The 14,906-nt window shown below is 46.1% G+C and overlaps 1 protein-coding gene across 3 annotated transcripts in view; it reads left to right on the top strand.

The window, feature by feature from the left end:
* Nucleotides 1–14,642, top strand: part of LRRC69 (leucine rich repeat containing 69) — a 41,738-nt gene extending 27,096 nt beyond the window's left edge. The window contains exons 7-8 of one of the 3 annotated variants that reach the window (XM_056522344.1): nucleotides 1,874–2,056; nucleotides 14,439–14,642. In XM_056522344.1, the coding sequence (XP_056378319.1) occupies nucleotides 1,874–2,056; nucleotides 14,439–14,549 (294 nt within the window). In that variant the 3' untranslated portion in view covers nucleotides 14,550–14,642. Of the gene's footprint in view, nucleotides 1–1,873; nucleotides 2,057–2,489; nucleotides 2,639–14,438 lie in introns of those variants that run through there. The other 2 variants (XM_056522343.1, XM_056522345.1) reach the window with 2 other exon arrangements.
* The last annotated feature ends 264 nt before the right edge of the window (nucleotides 14,643–14,906 follow it).

Raw genomic sequence — 14,906 nt, 5'->3', positions numbered from 1 at the left:
GACGCACCCAATTTATAGGTGCAAAATCTAAAAAAAAAATTTTGAACCCAATAGTGGTCTTCAACCTGCGTACCTCCAGATGTTGCAAAACTACAACTCCCAGCATGCCCGGACAGCCAACGGCATTCTGGGAGTTGTAGTTTTGCAACATCTGGAGGTCCGCAGATTGAAGACCACTGCATAGGAGGTAATACTCACGTGTACCCGCCGCTCCGGACCCGTCACCGCTGCCCTGGATGTCGCTCCATCGCTGTCGCCGTGTCCCCGTCGCTCCGGAACGTCTCTGCTGCCGGCCGGGTATCCTCGCTCTCCGTCGCCGTCATCACGTCGTTACGCATGCCGACGCACGTACGCGACGACGTGATGACGAGGAAGGAGAGCGCCGGCCATACAGGGGAGCCCTGAACGGAGAAGACACCGAGGAGGCAGGTAAGGTCCCTCCCGGTGTCCTGTAAGCACTAACCCGGCTATTCAGTCGGGGTGTTCGGGACCGCTGCGGTGAAATCGCGGCGGTCCCGAACAGCCTGACTGAACAGCCGGGTTAGTGTCACTTTCCCTTCAGACGCGGCGGTCAGCTTTGATCTCTGCATCTGAAGGGTTAATACAGGGCATCACCGCGATCGGTGATGTCCTGTATTAGCCGCGGGTACCGGCCGTTGATGGCCGCAGGGACCGCCTCGATAGGTGTGTATTCGCCGTATAAGACGCACCGACTTTTTCCCCCCAGTTTTGGGGAAGAAAAAGTGCGTCTTATAAGGTGAAAAATACGGTAAATAGGTTTTGCCACCATAGACACCTATCTCTTATCCACCAAATAGGAAAGTGTCTGATTGTGGGTGGGGGGACATATAACTTGGAGATATAGCAAACTGAATTTCGGAAGCTCCTGGCTGGGTGGAGCTCTGGTATTTTTGGCACTTCCATAGACAATCACACTAAGGCTAGTTTCACACTACAGAATTTCCTCTTGCAATTCCGCTTTGAAATTGCAGGCAGAAATTCTGCTTACTAAAATGTATAGTATAGTGAATGGGTTTCTGTTCACAAATTCACACTTGGGAATTTGTGAACGTAAAATCAGCTTGAAAATTTCCGCCTGAAGAATGGCGTTGCTCATTCTTCAGGCGGAAATACGGAACACATTGCAGTCTATTGAAGATTCAGTCGGTCCTGGGCTTTAATTTCAGGCCATGTTAATAGACCCTAAGGTTACATAGTTACATAGTTACATAGTTACATAGTTAGTACGGTCGAAAAAAGACATATGTCCATCAAGTTCAACCAGGGAATTAAGGGGTAGGGGTGTGGCGCGATATTGGGGAAGGGATGGGATTTTATATTTCTGCTTAAGCATTAATGTTATTTTGTTCCAGGAATGTATCTAATCCTGTTTTAAAGCTGTTAATTGTTCCTGCTGTGACCAGCTCCTGAGGTAGGTTAGGTTCACACTGCAGAATCTCTGTGCAGAAAATTTTCTCCCGGAGATTCTGACCGCGGCCAGCGCCGACTGAATCAGTCGGCGCTAGGGCCACGCGGACGCTGCGGTGTCCAATAGACTGCAATGTGTTCCGCGAGTATTTCAGCCTGAAGAATGAGCGACACCATTCTTTAGGCGTAAATTCCCAAGCGGATTTTCCATTCACAAATTCCGCTTTACGAATTCGGAAGTGTGAATTTGTGCACAGTACATTTTAGCAAGTGGAATTTATGCCTGTAATTTCATAGCAGAATTGCAGGCGGAAATTCCGTAGTGTGAATCTAGCCTAACGGTGGTCGAGTGTGCACTGCTGCTCCATTCAGATGGGAGTTTTGGGACTCTTGCATTATATCACTATTGTGATGCTTTATCATCTGCATTATTATCATCTTTCAGGAAATAACAGCAAGACTTATTTTAAGTCATCTCCAGAATAGAAGCTCCTTATTATTGCGAGAACAAATCAAGTATTATCCAGATGCTAGAAGACTGCTCTCTAGAAGAAATGTTTGTGCCCTGTGCGGAAAGTGGTTTCTGGATATGTGGCTGGAGTGTGTAAAGTTTGTGGATGTTAAAAAGGTAATACAACATAATATATACATGGTAACACAACATAATATATACAAGGTAATACCACACAATGTACAGTATTCAAGGTAACACAACATAATAAACACAAGGTAATAAACATAACATAATAAACACAATATACAGATATGGACAAAATGATTTATACTCTACCATTAGACAGAAAACCCTGCAATGCTTCCTGAAATAACATGACACTAACAAAAGTAATAACAAATAAATATTAACAAAATGTAACTGATGAAGATCAGTCATTGCTTCTAAATTGTGGTTTAACAGAATCATTTTGAAAAACAAAATATTGAAACTGTTGACAAAAATGATGGTCCCTGAACTTAATATTTTGTTGCACAACCTTTTGAGGCAGTCACCTCAATCCAGTGATTTCTGTAACTCTCAATGAGACTTCTGCACTTGTCTCTAGGTATCTTGGCCCACTCCTCCTAAGATCCTGCTCCAGCTGTCTCAGGTGTAAAGGGGTCTTCTCAAGGCTGCAGGTATCTTGGCCCACTCCTCCTAAGATCCTGCTCCAGCTGTCTCAGGTGTAAAGGTGTCTTCTCCAGACTGCAGGTATCTTGGCCCACTCCTCATAAGATCCTGCTCCAGCTGTCTCAGGTGTAAAGGTGTCTTCTCCAGACTGCAGGTATCTTGGCCCACTCCTCCTAAGATCCTGCTCCAGCTGTCTCAGGTGTAAAGGTGTCTTCTCCAGACTGCAGGTATCTTGGCCCACTCCTCCTAAGATCCTGCTCCAGCTGTCTCAGGTGTAAAGGTGTCTTCTCCAGACTGCAGGTATCTTGGCCCACTCCTCCTAAGATCCTGCTCCAGCTGTCTCAGGTGTAAAGGGGTCTTCTCCAGACGGCAGGTTTCAGCTCCTTCTGCAGATGTTGAGGGATTAGAATAGTAAGTCCCAGCAGTCGGACTCCTCGCAATCGGAAACTTAGCCTCTATCCTGTGGATAGGGGATACGTTGTCTTTTACTGGGCAACCCCTTTAAGTTCAGGGATCATCATTTTTGTCCAGGCCAGTTTAATAGTTTTGTTTTTATTAAAATAATTCTGTTGAACCACAATTCAGAAGCAATGTCTGATTTTTATCAAGTAATTATTAGTATATTTGTATTCATTATTACTTTTTGTCAGTTTCAAGTTATTTAAGGGAGCATTGTGGGTTTTTCTATCTTTAATAGAAGGGAACCAGCTATTTTATCCACCTCTTTATATATATATCCAATTAAGTAGTAAGGTAAAAAAAAAACTCTATTAATTGGTTAACATTGTAATCGCATGGACCTATAAAATAAAGATAACTTGTCACTTTCACTGAAAAGTGCACTGCGTATAAACAAAGGCCCCACAAAAATTGCAAAATTGTGTATTTTTTTTTATTCCACCCCCACAAATATTTTTTTTGTTTTACTGTAGATTTTGTGGTAAAATGAATGAACTCATTACAAAGTGCAATTGGTGGCGCAAAAAGGAATCCATCATCTGGGTCTGTAGGTGTAATGTTAAAAGCGTTATGGCTATTTGAAGACTAGAAGGACAAAACTAAATGAAAAAAAAAACAAGAAAAAAAATCCCTGCATCCTCAAGGGGCTAAAGGCCATCTCCATGTCTATTCTTTCTGCAGACACTGGAATTTGAATGTGAACAATGCAGCAGAATCGCAGTGAAATTAATAAGACTCTGCTGCTGCAGAATATCTGTGCAGAATTCCAATGCAGAATTTTTCACGGAAACTCCATCGTGTAAACATGGCCTCCCAGGTCACAGAACTTTGTTTTATTTTCCTTGATCAGTATTTTTGGTCTGGTGAAACTCTGCATCTTCCCATTGGTTCAAGTATAGCATGTGGTCAAGGTTACCGTATGATACCTTATGTGATAGCTTTTTATTTAATACCATATGTTACAGTTGTTCAGGTTGTACTTGGTGCACTGTTACTATAGTATTTTACTGGTATTTTGTAGTCTGTTTTGATGTATATCCTGATAGAATCACCTTGTTACAGATATTTCAACTTTTCTGTTCAAGTACAAGTCCTGCAGATAGGGGATAAGTTATATGCAGCTGCAGATCTCCTTTAAGCTAAGTCCAGAAGAAGTTGGGACAGTGAAACTTCAGCAGGGCGAGCAAAGCCACAGAGAACAATGTGTCGTTCTGCTTTTATATTGGTTACCTAGAAGCCTTTTACCTCTGATGTTTTCTCCAGATCACAGGGATACACTGCTTTGAAGTGGTGCCGCATCTATTACCGACAAAGGTGTTGGTAGAGCGATGTGCTCTCATTTTATGGCCATTTATAAATAGATTAAAAGTGCTATGTATAATATAGTCTTTGATGTCAGGATTTTCGCTAGTGCTTGGAGCTGCTCAGGTCTGGTCTGCTTTTCTATTTTGGATTTATAGTTAGAAGACAACCTGTTTCTGATCTCTACTGCACTGCAGGGTATATGTTACAGACTCTGACACTGACAATTTGTTACTTAGCTTGATATCTAATGTCTGTGGACATCTTAATACAGTTTGACACCCAGTATACATACTGAGGCTATACTGTAGTACTTGTGACCCATGCAAAGCCTGATTGTGCAAGGAGGACATCAGCAATTATATTAATATTGATATGTGCGAAAAGAACATCTACCGTATTTATCGGTGTATAACACACATTTTTTATGCTAAAATTTTTAGCCTAAAGTCTATCTGCGTGTCATACGCCGATAGACTGTTTGTGACCACGCAAAAGCCACTGCAGTTTAATGATTTAAAGCGGGCGCTTTAAATCATTGAACTGCAGCAGCTTCTGCCGGGCCAGAGCCCCACTGCCCGATTCCCTCCCCGTCCCCGGTTTTATAGTTATATGTCCCGCCGCCACCACTGCCCGATTCCCTCCCCATCCTCAGTTTTATAGTTAAATATCCCGCCGCCGCCACCACCACGGCCCAATTCCCTCCCCGTTCCCGTTTTATAGTTAAATATCCCGCCGCCGCCACTGCCCAATTCCCTCCCCGTCCCCTGTTTTATAGTTACATGTGCCCTGGGGACTGCGGTCCTTCATGCTCCGGCGGTCTCCTGATCTGTCACTGTGCGCTGCGTAATGACGAGTGACGTCCTCAACACGATATCACTCGTCAGTCAGTGCGCGGTGCACAGTGACAGATAAGGAGACCGCCGGAGCATGAAGGACCACAGTCCCCAGGGCACATTTAACTCTAAAATCGGGGGCGGGGAGAGAATTGGGCCGTGGCGGCGTCGGGATATTTTACTATAAAACCGGGGACGGGGAGGGAATAGAGCAGCGGCACTCTGGTAGCCACTGCACGTCAATGATTAACCCCTTAAGGACTCAGGGTTTTTCCGTTTTTGCACTTTCGTTTTTTCCTCCTTACCTTTTAAAAATCATAACCCTTTTAATTTTCCACCTAAAAATCCATATTATGGCTTATTTTTTGTGTCGCCAATTCTACTTTGCAGTGACATTAGTAATTTTACCCAAAAATGCACGGCGAAACGGAAAAAAAAATCATTCTGCGACAAAATCGAAGAAAAAACACCATTTTGTAACTTTTGGGGGCTTCCGTTTCTACGCAGTGCATATTTCGGTAAAAATTACACCTTATAATTATTCTGTAGGTTCATACGATTAAAATGATACCCTACTTATATAGGTTTGATTTTGTCGCACTTCTGGAAAAAATCATAACTACATGCAGGAAAATTTATACGTTTAAAAATGTCATCTTCTGACCCCTATAACTTTTTTATTTTTCCACGTACAGGGTGGTCTGAGGACTCATTTTTTGCGCCGTGATCTGATGTTTTTATCGGTATGATTTTTTTTTGATCGGACTTTTTGATCACTTTTTATTCATTTTTTAATGGTATAAAAAGTGACCAAAATACGCCTTTTTGGACTTCGGAATTTTTTTGCGCGTACGCCATTGACCATGCGGTTTAATTAATGATATATATTTATAGTTCGGACATTTACGCACGCGGCGATACCACATATGTTTATTTTTTTTTTTTTACACTGTTTTATTTTTTTTATGGGAAAAGGGGAGTGATTCAAACTTTTATTAGGGAAGGGGTTAAATGACCTTTATTACTTTTTTTTTGCAGTGTTATAGGTCCCTTAGGGACCTATAACACTGCAAACACTGATCTCCTATGCTGATCACTGGCGTGTATTAACAGGCCTGTGATCAGTGTTATCGGCGCTTGACTGCTCCTGCCTGGATCTCAGGCACGGAGCAGTCATTCGCCGATCGGACACCGAAGAGGCAGGTAAGGGCCCTCCCGGTGTCCGGTCAGCTGTTCGGGACGCCGCGATTTCACCGCGGCGGTCCTGAACAGCCCGACTGAGCAGCCGGGTCACTTTCACTTTGACCGCCGCTTCTAAAGGGTTAATACTGCACATCGCCGCGATCGGCGATGTGTGGTATTAGCCGCGGGTCCCGGCCGTTGATGAGCGCCGGGACCGACGCGATATGATGCGGGATCGTGGCGCGATCCCGCTTCATATCGCGGGAGCCGGCGCAGGACGTAAATATACGTCCTGTGTCGTTAAGGGGTTAAAAGTGCTTTTTTACCAAAATTTCCTTGGAAAAATGAGGGTGTGTGTTATAGGCCGGTGCGTGTTATACCCCGATAAATACGGATGTAGTTCACAAAAAAAACAAAAAAAACATATATATATATATATATATATATATATATATATGTGTGTATATATATATATATATATATATATATATATATATATATATGTGTATATATATATGTAGAGAGAGAGAAAGATACTGTATATATATATATATATATATATATATATATCTATATCTACCGTATATACTCGAGTATAAGCCGACCCGAGTATAAGCCGAGACCCCTAATTTCAACCCAAAATCCCAGGAAAAGTTATTGACTCGAGTATAAGCCTAGGGTGGGAAATACCTCATCCCCCCCTGTCATCATCCAGACCCGTCATTAACATCCTCATCATCATCCCCTTGTCATCATCCCACACATCCCCCCTTCATCATCCCCTTATCATCCCACACATCCCCCCTTCATCATCCCCTTATCATCCCACACATCCCCCCTTCATCATCCCCTTATCATCCCGCACATCCCCCCTTCATCATCCCCTTATCATCCCACACATCCCCCCTTCATCATCCCCTTATCATCCCACACCCCCCCCTTCATCATCCCCACCCCCCTTCATCATCCCCACACCCCCCCTTCATCATCCTCTTCTCATCATTCGCCCTCAGTGGTCTTCAACCTGCGGACCTCCAGAGGTTTCAAAACTACAACTCCCAGCAAGCCCGGGCAGCCATCGGCTGTCCGGGCTTGCTGGGAGTTGTAGTTTTGAAACCTCCGGAGGTCCGCAGGTTAAAGACCACTGCGACCTTCAACATCATCCAGCCCCCCTCTCACCCCCTTTAGTTCTGAGTACTCACCTCCGCTCGGCGCTGGTCCGGTCCTGCAGGGCTGTCCGGAGAGGAGGTGGTCCGGTGGGGAGGTGGTCCGGGCTGCTATCTTCACCGGGGGCGCCTCTTCTCTGCGCTTCCGGCCCGGAATAGAGGCGTTGCCTTGACAATGACGCAGAAGTACGTTGGCAATGAACGCACCTCTGCGTCGTTGTCACGGCAACGTGACTATTCTGAGGCCGGGCCCGAAGCGCTTAGAAGAGGCCTCCCCGGTGAAGATAGCAGCCCGGAACCAGTATCCCACCGGACGACCTCCTCACCGGACAGTCCTGCAGGACCGGACCAGCGCCGAGCGGAGGTGAGTACTCAGAACTAAAGGGGGTGAGAGGGGGCTGGATGATGTTGAAGGCCGCAGTGGTCTTCAACCTGCGGACCTCCGGAGGTTTCAAAACTACAACTCCCAGCAAGCCCGGACAGCCGATGGCTGCCCGGGCTTGCTGGGAGTTGTAGTTTTGAAACCTCTGGAGGTCCGCAGGTTGAAGACCACTGCGGGTGGGGGAGTTCACTCGAGTATAAGCCGAGGGGGGTGTTTTCAGCACGAAAAATCGTGCTGAAAAACTCGGCCTACACTCGAGTATATACGGTATATCTATATCTATATCTATATATATATATATATATATATATATATATATATATAGTGGCCCAGATTTATCAAACTGTGTTTGAGAAAAAATGAAGAGATTTTCCCACAGCGACCAATCACAGCTCAGCTAACGAGGTCTGGTAAAGTGAAAGCTGAACTGTGATTGGTTGCTGTGGGAAAATCACTCCACTTTTTCTCTCACACAGTTTGATAAATCTGGGCCATAGTGTCTGATCAAGTCACTTGGTAACCCTGTGATACGATTGGACTGGGGACCTCCCTTGATCTTGCCATGGTAATAGATTGCCGAAATTAAGAGGTTACACAGTTAGGTTTGGAGGATAAAACTTGCCAGGAAAGGTTAAAGGACCTTAACATGTATAGCTTGGAAGAAAGAATACATAAAGGGAATCAACACGGTAAAGGAGGAGAGGAGATTTAAAAGAAGAAAAACTATCACAAGAGGACATAGTTTTATATTAAAGGGGCAAAGTTTTCAAAGTAATATCAGGAAGTATTACTTTACTGAGAGAGTAGTGGATGCATGGAATAGCCTTCCTGCAGAAGTGGTCGCTGCAAATATAGTGAAGGAGTTTAGGCATTAATGGGATAAGCATAAGACTATCCTTCATATAAGATAGGGCCAGGTACTATTGATAGGATTCAGATTATTGGGCAGACTAGATGGGTCACATTCTATGTGTGTATGTTCCAGCATCACGTCCAAACGGCTAAAGATATTAACATGAAACTTGGCACACATGTTACTTATATGTCAAAAACAGGGGCGGACACAGACAGCAGAGGGCCCCTGTGCAAAGAATGTGCCTGGGCCCCCCCCCAGCACTGTGCCCCCTCATGTACCTAGACCCCACCGGGGGGGCCTCCACTTACCCCGCGCGTGTAGTGTCGCCACTTGCCTTGTCCACCACAGGTGGATGGAACGACTCCTGAGGTGGGCTCCGGGTGGCCCCTGTCCCTCTCAGTGTGCGGCCCAGTGAGTACTCCCCCAGGTCAGCCTGACCCGTATCTAGCTGGGAGGCAGAGGGCAGTGCTCCCCTTTACATTCGCACCCCTGGACTTAGCACGACACCCCCTGGTTCCTTGGCTTCTTATCCTTAGTGATAGAAGTGACTTACAGGCAGGGCCAGACTGGGACCAAAAATAGGCCCAGGCATTTTAAAATAAACAGCCCATTTTTATGGTGGGGGTCTGACTCATGGGACCCCCACCAATCACCTTGGTTCAAGTGGCTCCCGAGATGTTGGAAAGCTGCAACTCCCATCATGTCTGAAGTGACTACAGCTGATGGGACAGTCAGGAGACTACACAATGATATCAGTGACTAAAGCTCTGATGGGACAGTTAGGAAAATACACAATGATATCACTGACCTGAGTGACGTCTTCTCTGTTGTCTTTACTTTTCTTCTTCATCTGGTCCAGACACCAGGATTTCTTCCATCTTCTCTGCAGAGTCTGACACCTGGACATCATTGGTTCCTTAATTTGTCAGTAGATCCTCATCCTCTGTATGATGACAATAATCATTATAACCTTGCCAAATACTGTACCCCTGAATATAATACTGCCAACCACTGTACCCCCTGAATACTGCCAACCACTGTACCCCTGAATATAATACTGCCAACCACTGTACCTCCGAATATAATACTGCCAACCACTGTACCCCTTAATATAATACTGCCAACCACTGTACTCCATGAATATAATACTGCCAACCACTGTACCCCTGAGTATAATACTGCCAACCACTGTACCCCCGAATATAATACTGCCAACCACTGTACCCCCTGAATACTGCCAACCACTGTACCCCCTGAATATAATACTGCCAACCACTGTACCCCCTGAATACTGCCAACCACTGTACCCCCTGAATATAATACTGCCAACCACTGTACCCCCTGAATACTGCCAACCACTGTACCCCTGAATATAATACTGCCAACCACTGTACCCCCGAATATAATACTGCCAACCACTGTACCCCCTGAATATAATACTGCCAACCACTGTACTCCATGAATATAATACTGCCAACCACTGTACCCCTGAATATAATACTGCCAACCACTGTACCCCCTGAATATAATACTGCCAACCACTGTACCCCTGAATATAATACTGCCAACCACTGTACCCCCTGAATACTGCCAACCACTGTACCCCTGAATATAATACTGCCAACCACTGTACCCCCTGAATACTGCCAACCACTGTACCCCCTGAATATAATACTGCCAACCACTGTACCCCTGAATATAATACTGCCAACCACTGTACCCCCTGAATACTGCCAACCACTGTACCCCTGAATATAATACTGCCAACCACTGTACCCCCTGAATACTGCCAACCACTGTACCCCTGAATATAATACTGCCAACCACTGTACCCCCTGAATATAATACTGCCAACCACTGTACCCCTGAATATAATACTGCCAACCACTGTACCCCTGAATATAATACTGCCAACCACTGTACCCCTGAATATAATACTGCCAACCACTGTACCCCTGAATATAATACTGCCAACCACTGTACCCCCTGAATACTGCCAACCACTGTATCCCTGAATATAATACTGCCAACCACTGTACTCCCTAAATACTGCCAACCACTGTACCCCTGAATATAATACTGCCAAATACTGTACCCCTGAATATAATACTGCCAACCACTGTACCCCTGAATATAATACTGCCCACCACTGTACTCTATCAATATAATACTGCCAACCACGATACACCACTGAATCACCCCATACACTCCATCCTCAGTCTCCTCATCACCCCATACACTCCATCCTCAGTCTCCTCATCACCCCATACACCCCACGCACCCCATCCTCAGTCTCATCCCCCCATACACCCAACACAACCCATTCTCAGTCTAATCATCACCCCACGCACCCCATCCTCAGTCTCATCACCCCATACACCCCACACAACCCATCCTCGGTCTCCTCATCACCCCCATATACCCCATCCTCAGTCTCCTCATCACCCCCATACACCCCACGCACCCCATCTTCAGTCTCATCACCCCATACACCCCACACAACCCATCCTCAGTCTCCTCATCACCCCATACACCCCACACACCCCATCTTCAGTCTCCTCATCACCCCATACACCCCACGCACCCCATCCTCAGTCTCCTCATCACCCCATGCACTCCATCCTCAGTCTCCTCATCACCCCATGCACTCCATCCTCAGTCTCCTCATCACCCCACGCACTCCATCCTCAGTCTCCTCATCACCCCACGCACTCCATCCTCAGTCTCCTCATCACCCCATGCACTCCATCCTCAGTCTCCTCATCACCGCATACACCCCATCCTCAGTCTCCTCATCACCCCATCCTCAGTCTCCTCATCGCCCCACGCACTCCATCCTCAGTCTCCTCATCACCCCATTCACCCCACGCACCCCATCCTCAGTCTCCTCATCACCCCATGCACTCCATCCTCAGTCTCCTCATCACCCCATGCACTCCATCCTCAGTCTCCTCATCACCCCACGCACTCCATCCTCAGTCTCCTCATCACCCCATGCACTCCATCCTCAGTCTCCTCATCACCCCATCCTCAGTCTCCTCATCACCCCATACACCCCACGCACCCCATCCTCAGTCTCCTCATCACCCCATGCACTCCATCCTCAGTCTCCTCATCACCCCATGCACTCCATCCTCAGTCTCCTCATCACCCCACGCACTCCATCCTCAGTCTCCTCATCACCCCACGCACCCCATCCTCAGTCTCCTCATCACCCCATGCACTCCATCCTCAGTCTCCTCATCACCCCACGCACTCCATCCTCAGTCTCCTCATCACCCCATACACCCCACGCACCCCATCCTCAGTCTCCTCATCACCCCATGCACTCCATCCTCAGTCTCCTCATCACCCCATGCACTCCATCCTCAGTCTCCTCATCACCCCATACACCCCATGCACTCCATCCTCAGTCTCCTCATCACCCCATGCACTCCATCCTCAGTCTCCTCATCACCCCATGCACTCCATCCTCAGTCTCCTCATCACCCCATGCACTCCATCCTCAGTCTCCTCATCATCCCATATACCTTAAGCACCTCATCAGTATTACACAGCTGACACCCCCCACCCCAGTCCTTCTCATCAACATTAAACCCCCTAATCATTACCCCCCTGACCCCCCCTCTGGTCCTCCTTATCAACACTACGCTCTCCCAGACCCCCAATCTTTCTTATCATTACACCACCAACCTCTTCAACACCCCTCCTGTCCTCTTCATCATCATTACAATCCCCTCCCCCCACCCCCCTGCACCCGACCGTCACTCTCCTCACCTTATCTGCTCAGCGATGCGGCCGTGTGAGGCGGGAGGGTTTGCTGCTCCTGTCGCTTCTGCCGGGATCAGAGGCCATGACACGTGACGTCAGGGGCTTGGAACAGACGTGCGTGCCTGCGCGGGGCACGTCCGTTCCCATCAGCCCCTGGCCTGTCCTCTCGCCCGGCCGAGGTAAATTACTGCTGTCAGCGGCAGGTCCGGGACCTGTTGCTGCAGCATTTAGTATGAAGTACTGGCAGGGGGCCCTGCAGGGGCCCAGACTGTGAGGCCCAGGCTGTGACCTGGGCTACTAGGGGGCCCCCTAACACGCTGGGCCCCTGTGCAGCCGAACTGGCTGAACAAGTGATATGTCCGCCCCTGGTCAAAAACAAACATAGGATAGGTAATTTAACCCTTACTCACCCCCATTTGCCAGGGGCGGGGTTTTTGTTTAAAGTCCCATACAAGTCTATGTGAAATATATGTTACTGCATAACTTCCAAACGGCTGGAGATATTTCGATAATACTTGGTCACATGTTACTTATATGTCCACTTAAAATATAGGATAGTTAATTTAACCCTTAACTGCCCCCATTTGTGAGGGTCGGGGTTTTTGTTTAAAGTCCCATGCAAATCAATGGGAAATGTATGTTCCCACATAACTTCTGTACGGCTGGAGATATTTCAATAATACCTGGTACACATATTACTTATATGTCAAATAAAAAGATATGATAGTTAAATTAACCCTTACATACACCCTTATATAAAAGATGAGTTTTTCTTTCTAGTCCCATGCAAGTATAGGGGACTTCCAATATCTTACTCCACAAGCTCCGCTCTGTGAATGTGTCAGTCCGGCTTGCAAGCCACACCCCATCTCACAAAGACACACCTATATTTTAAGCCCCACCCTTTTATTATCTACCCTTTTTGTGCATCGGCCTGGCTTGCTAATCAGTCCCACAAAGCCACGTCCCCTTCTATTTTCAGCTTACAATATCTTCATTACAAATCAATCTCACCTGAGGACAGGATATGAGGAGCGAACATAAGGATGGGACATAAGGACAGGATATGAGGATTGGATATAAGGACGATATATGAGGTCAGGATATAAAGACGGGATGTGAGGACAGGATATGAGGACGGTATATGAGGTCGGGATATGAGGACGGGATATGAGATCGAGATAGGTGGACGGGAAATGAGGTTGGGATAGGAGGTCGGGATTTGAGGACAGGATATGAGGATGGGATATGAGGTTGAGATATGAGGACGGAATAGGAGGAGGGAATAGGAGGTCGGGATAGGAGGTCAGGATATAAGGATGGTATATGAGGACGGGATATGAGGTCAGGATAGGAGGTCGCGATATGGGGTCGGAATATGAGGACAGGATATGAGGTCGAGATATGAGGACGGGATATGAGGTCGAGATAGGAGGTTGGGATATGAGGATGGGATATTAGGACAGGATATGAGGTCGAGATATGACGGGATATGACGACGGGATATGAGGTTGAGATATGAGGACGGCATATGTGGGTGGGATAGAACAACAATATATGAGGACAGAATATGAAGTCAAAAGCTTCCTCCTTTTGTTGATTTTCCTCCCCAACAAGGATTAGGAAGGAAAAACCGGGCAACGCCGGGTACTCAGCTAGTATATTGTAAGTAATAAATAAAATATGAACGAAAGGAGAAATGTCCAGCGCCAGACTAAGGCCTTCCTGTGAGGCTGAAAAGAGTCCGTTTGATGTCTTCCATGGCAATTCAATAAAAGTTTTGTTCCTGAGTCTGGCGCTGGACATTTCTCCTTTTGTTCGTATTTCATGAGACCCAGTCCACGTCTGGTCCGTGCACCATTTCTGGGGGGAACTGAAATATACCTGCATTCTCTACTAATAAATAAAATGTTATTCTTTCTATTTCCAGAAAATGAAGACCTCAAGCAATCTGCAACTCCTACCAGTGAGGCTTTTCCTTTGTTCATACCAATGCTTTAACCAGAGACACAGTGATGTTTTTGGAGTAGCTGTTCAGTGAGCGGCCTAATATAGTTTTTTTTTAATTTGATTTGATTTTTTCTTTTTTTCTTTTTTATACATTTTATACAGTATGCTTTAAACATTGTATAGTAGTTGTAATAAATATAATTTTTAGATACTTGTTTGTCACTGGTGTTAGTCTAATTTATACATTTAGTATATTGTATATGGAATAATATGCCCTCATGTTTAGCCACTGGGGGGTTTAGTGAACATATAAAAACATGAGGCTGCAGGTTGAGCATATGCTGTGTTATGCACGTAACAGATTTTGTGTGCTGAAAGTGTAAAAAATCACACAATGGGTCAACAGCCTCCGATCCACCCAGACTTCATTTGGAGCCATCTAGCAATG

The sequence above is a fragment of the Hyla sarda genome, chromosome 5, assembly GCF_029499605.1.
Source record: "Hyla sarda isolate aHylSar1 chromosome 5, aHylSar1.hap1, whole genome shotgun sequence".
NCBI classification, from domain to species: Eukaryota; Metazoa; Chordata; class Amphibia; order Anura; family Hylidae; genus Hyla; species Hyla sarda.
Note: the sequence above shows the minus strand (reverse complement) of the source record. Positions and strands in the feature narration are given on the sequence as shown.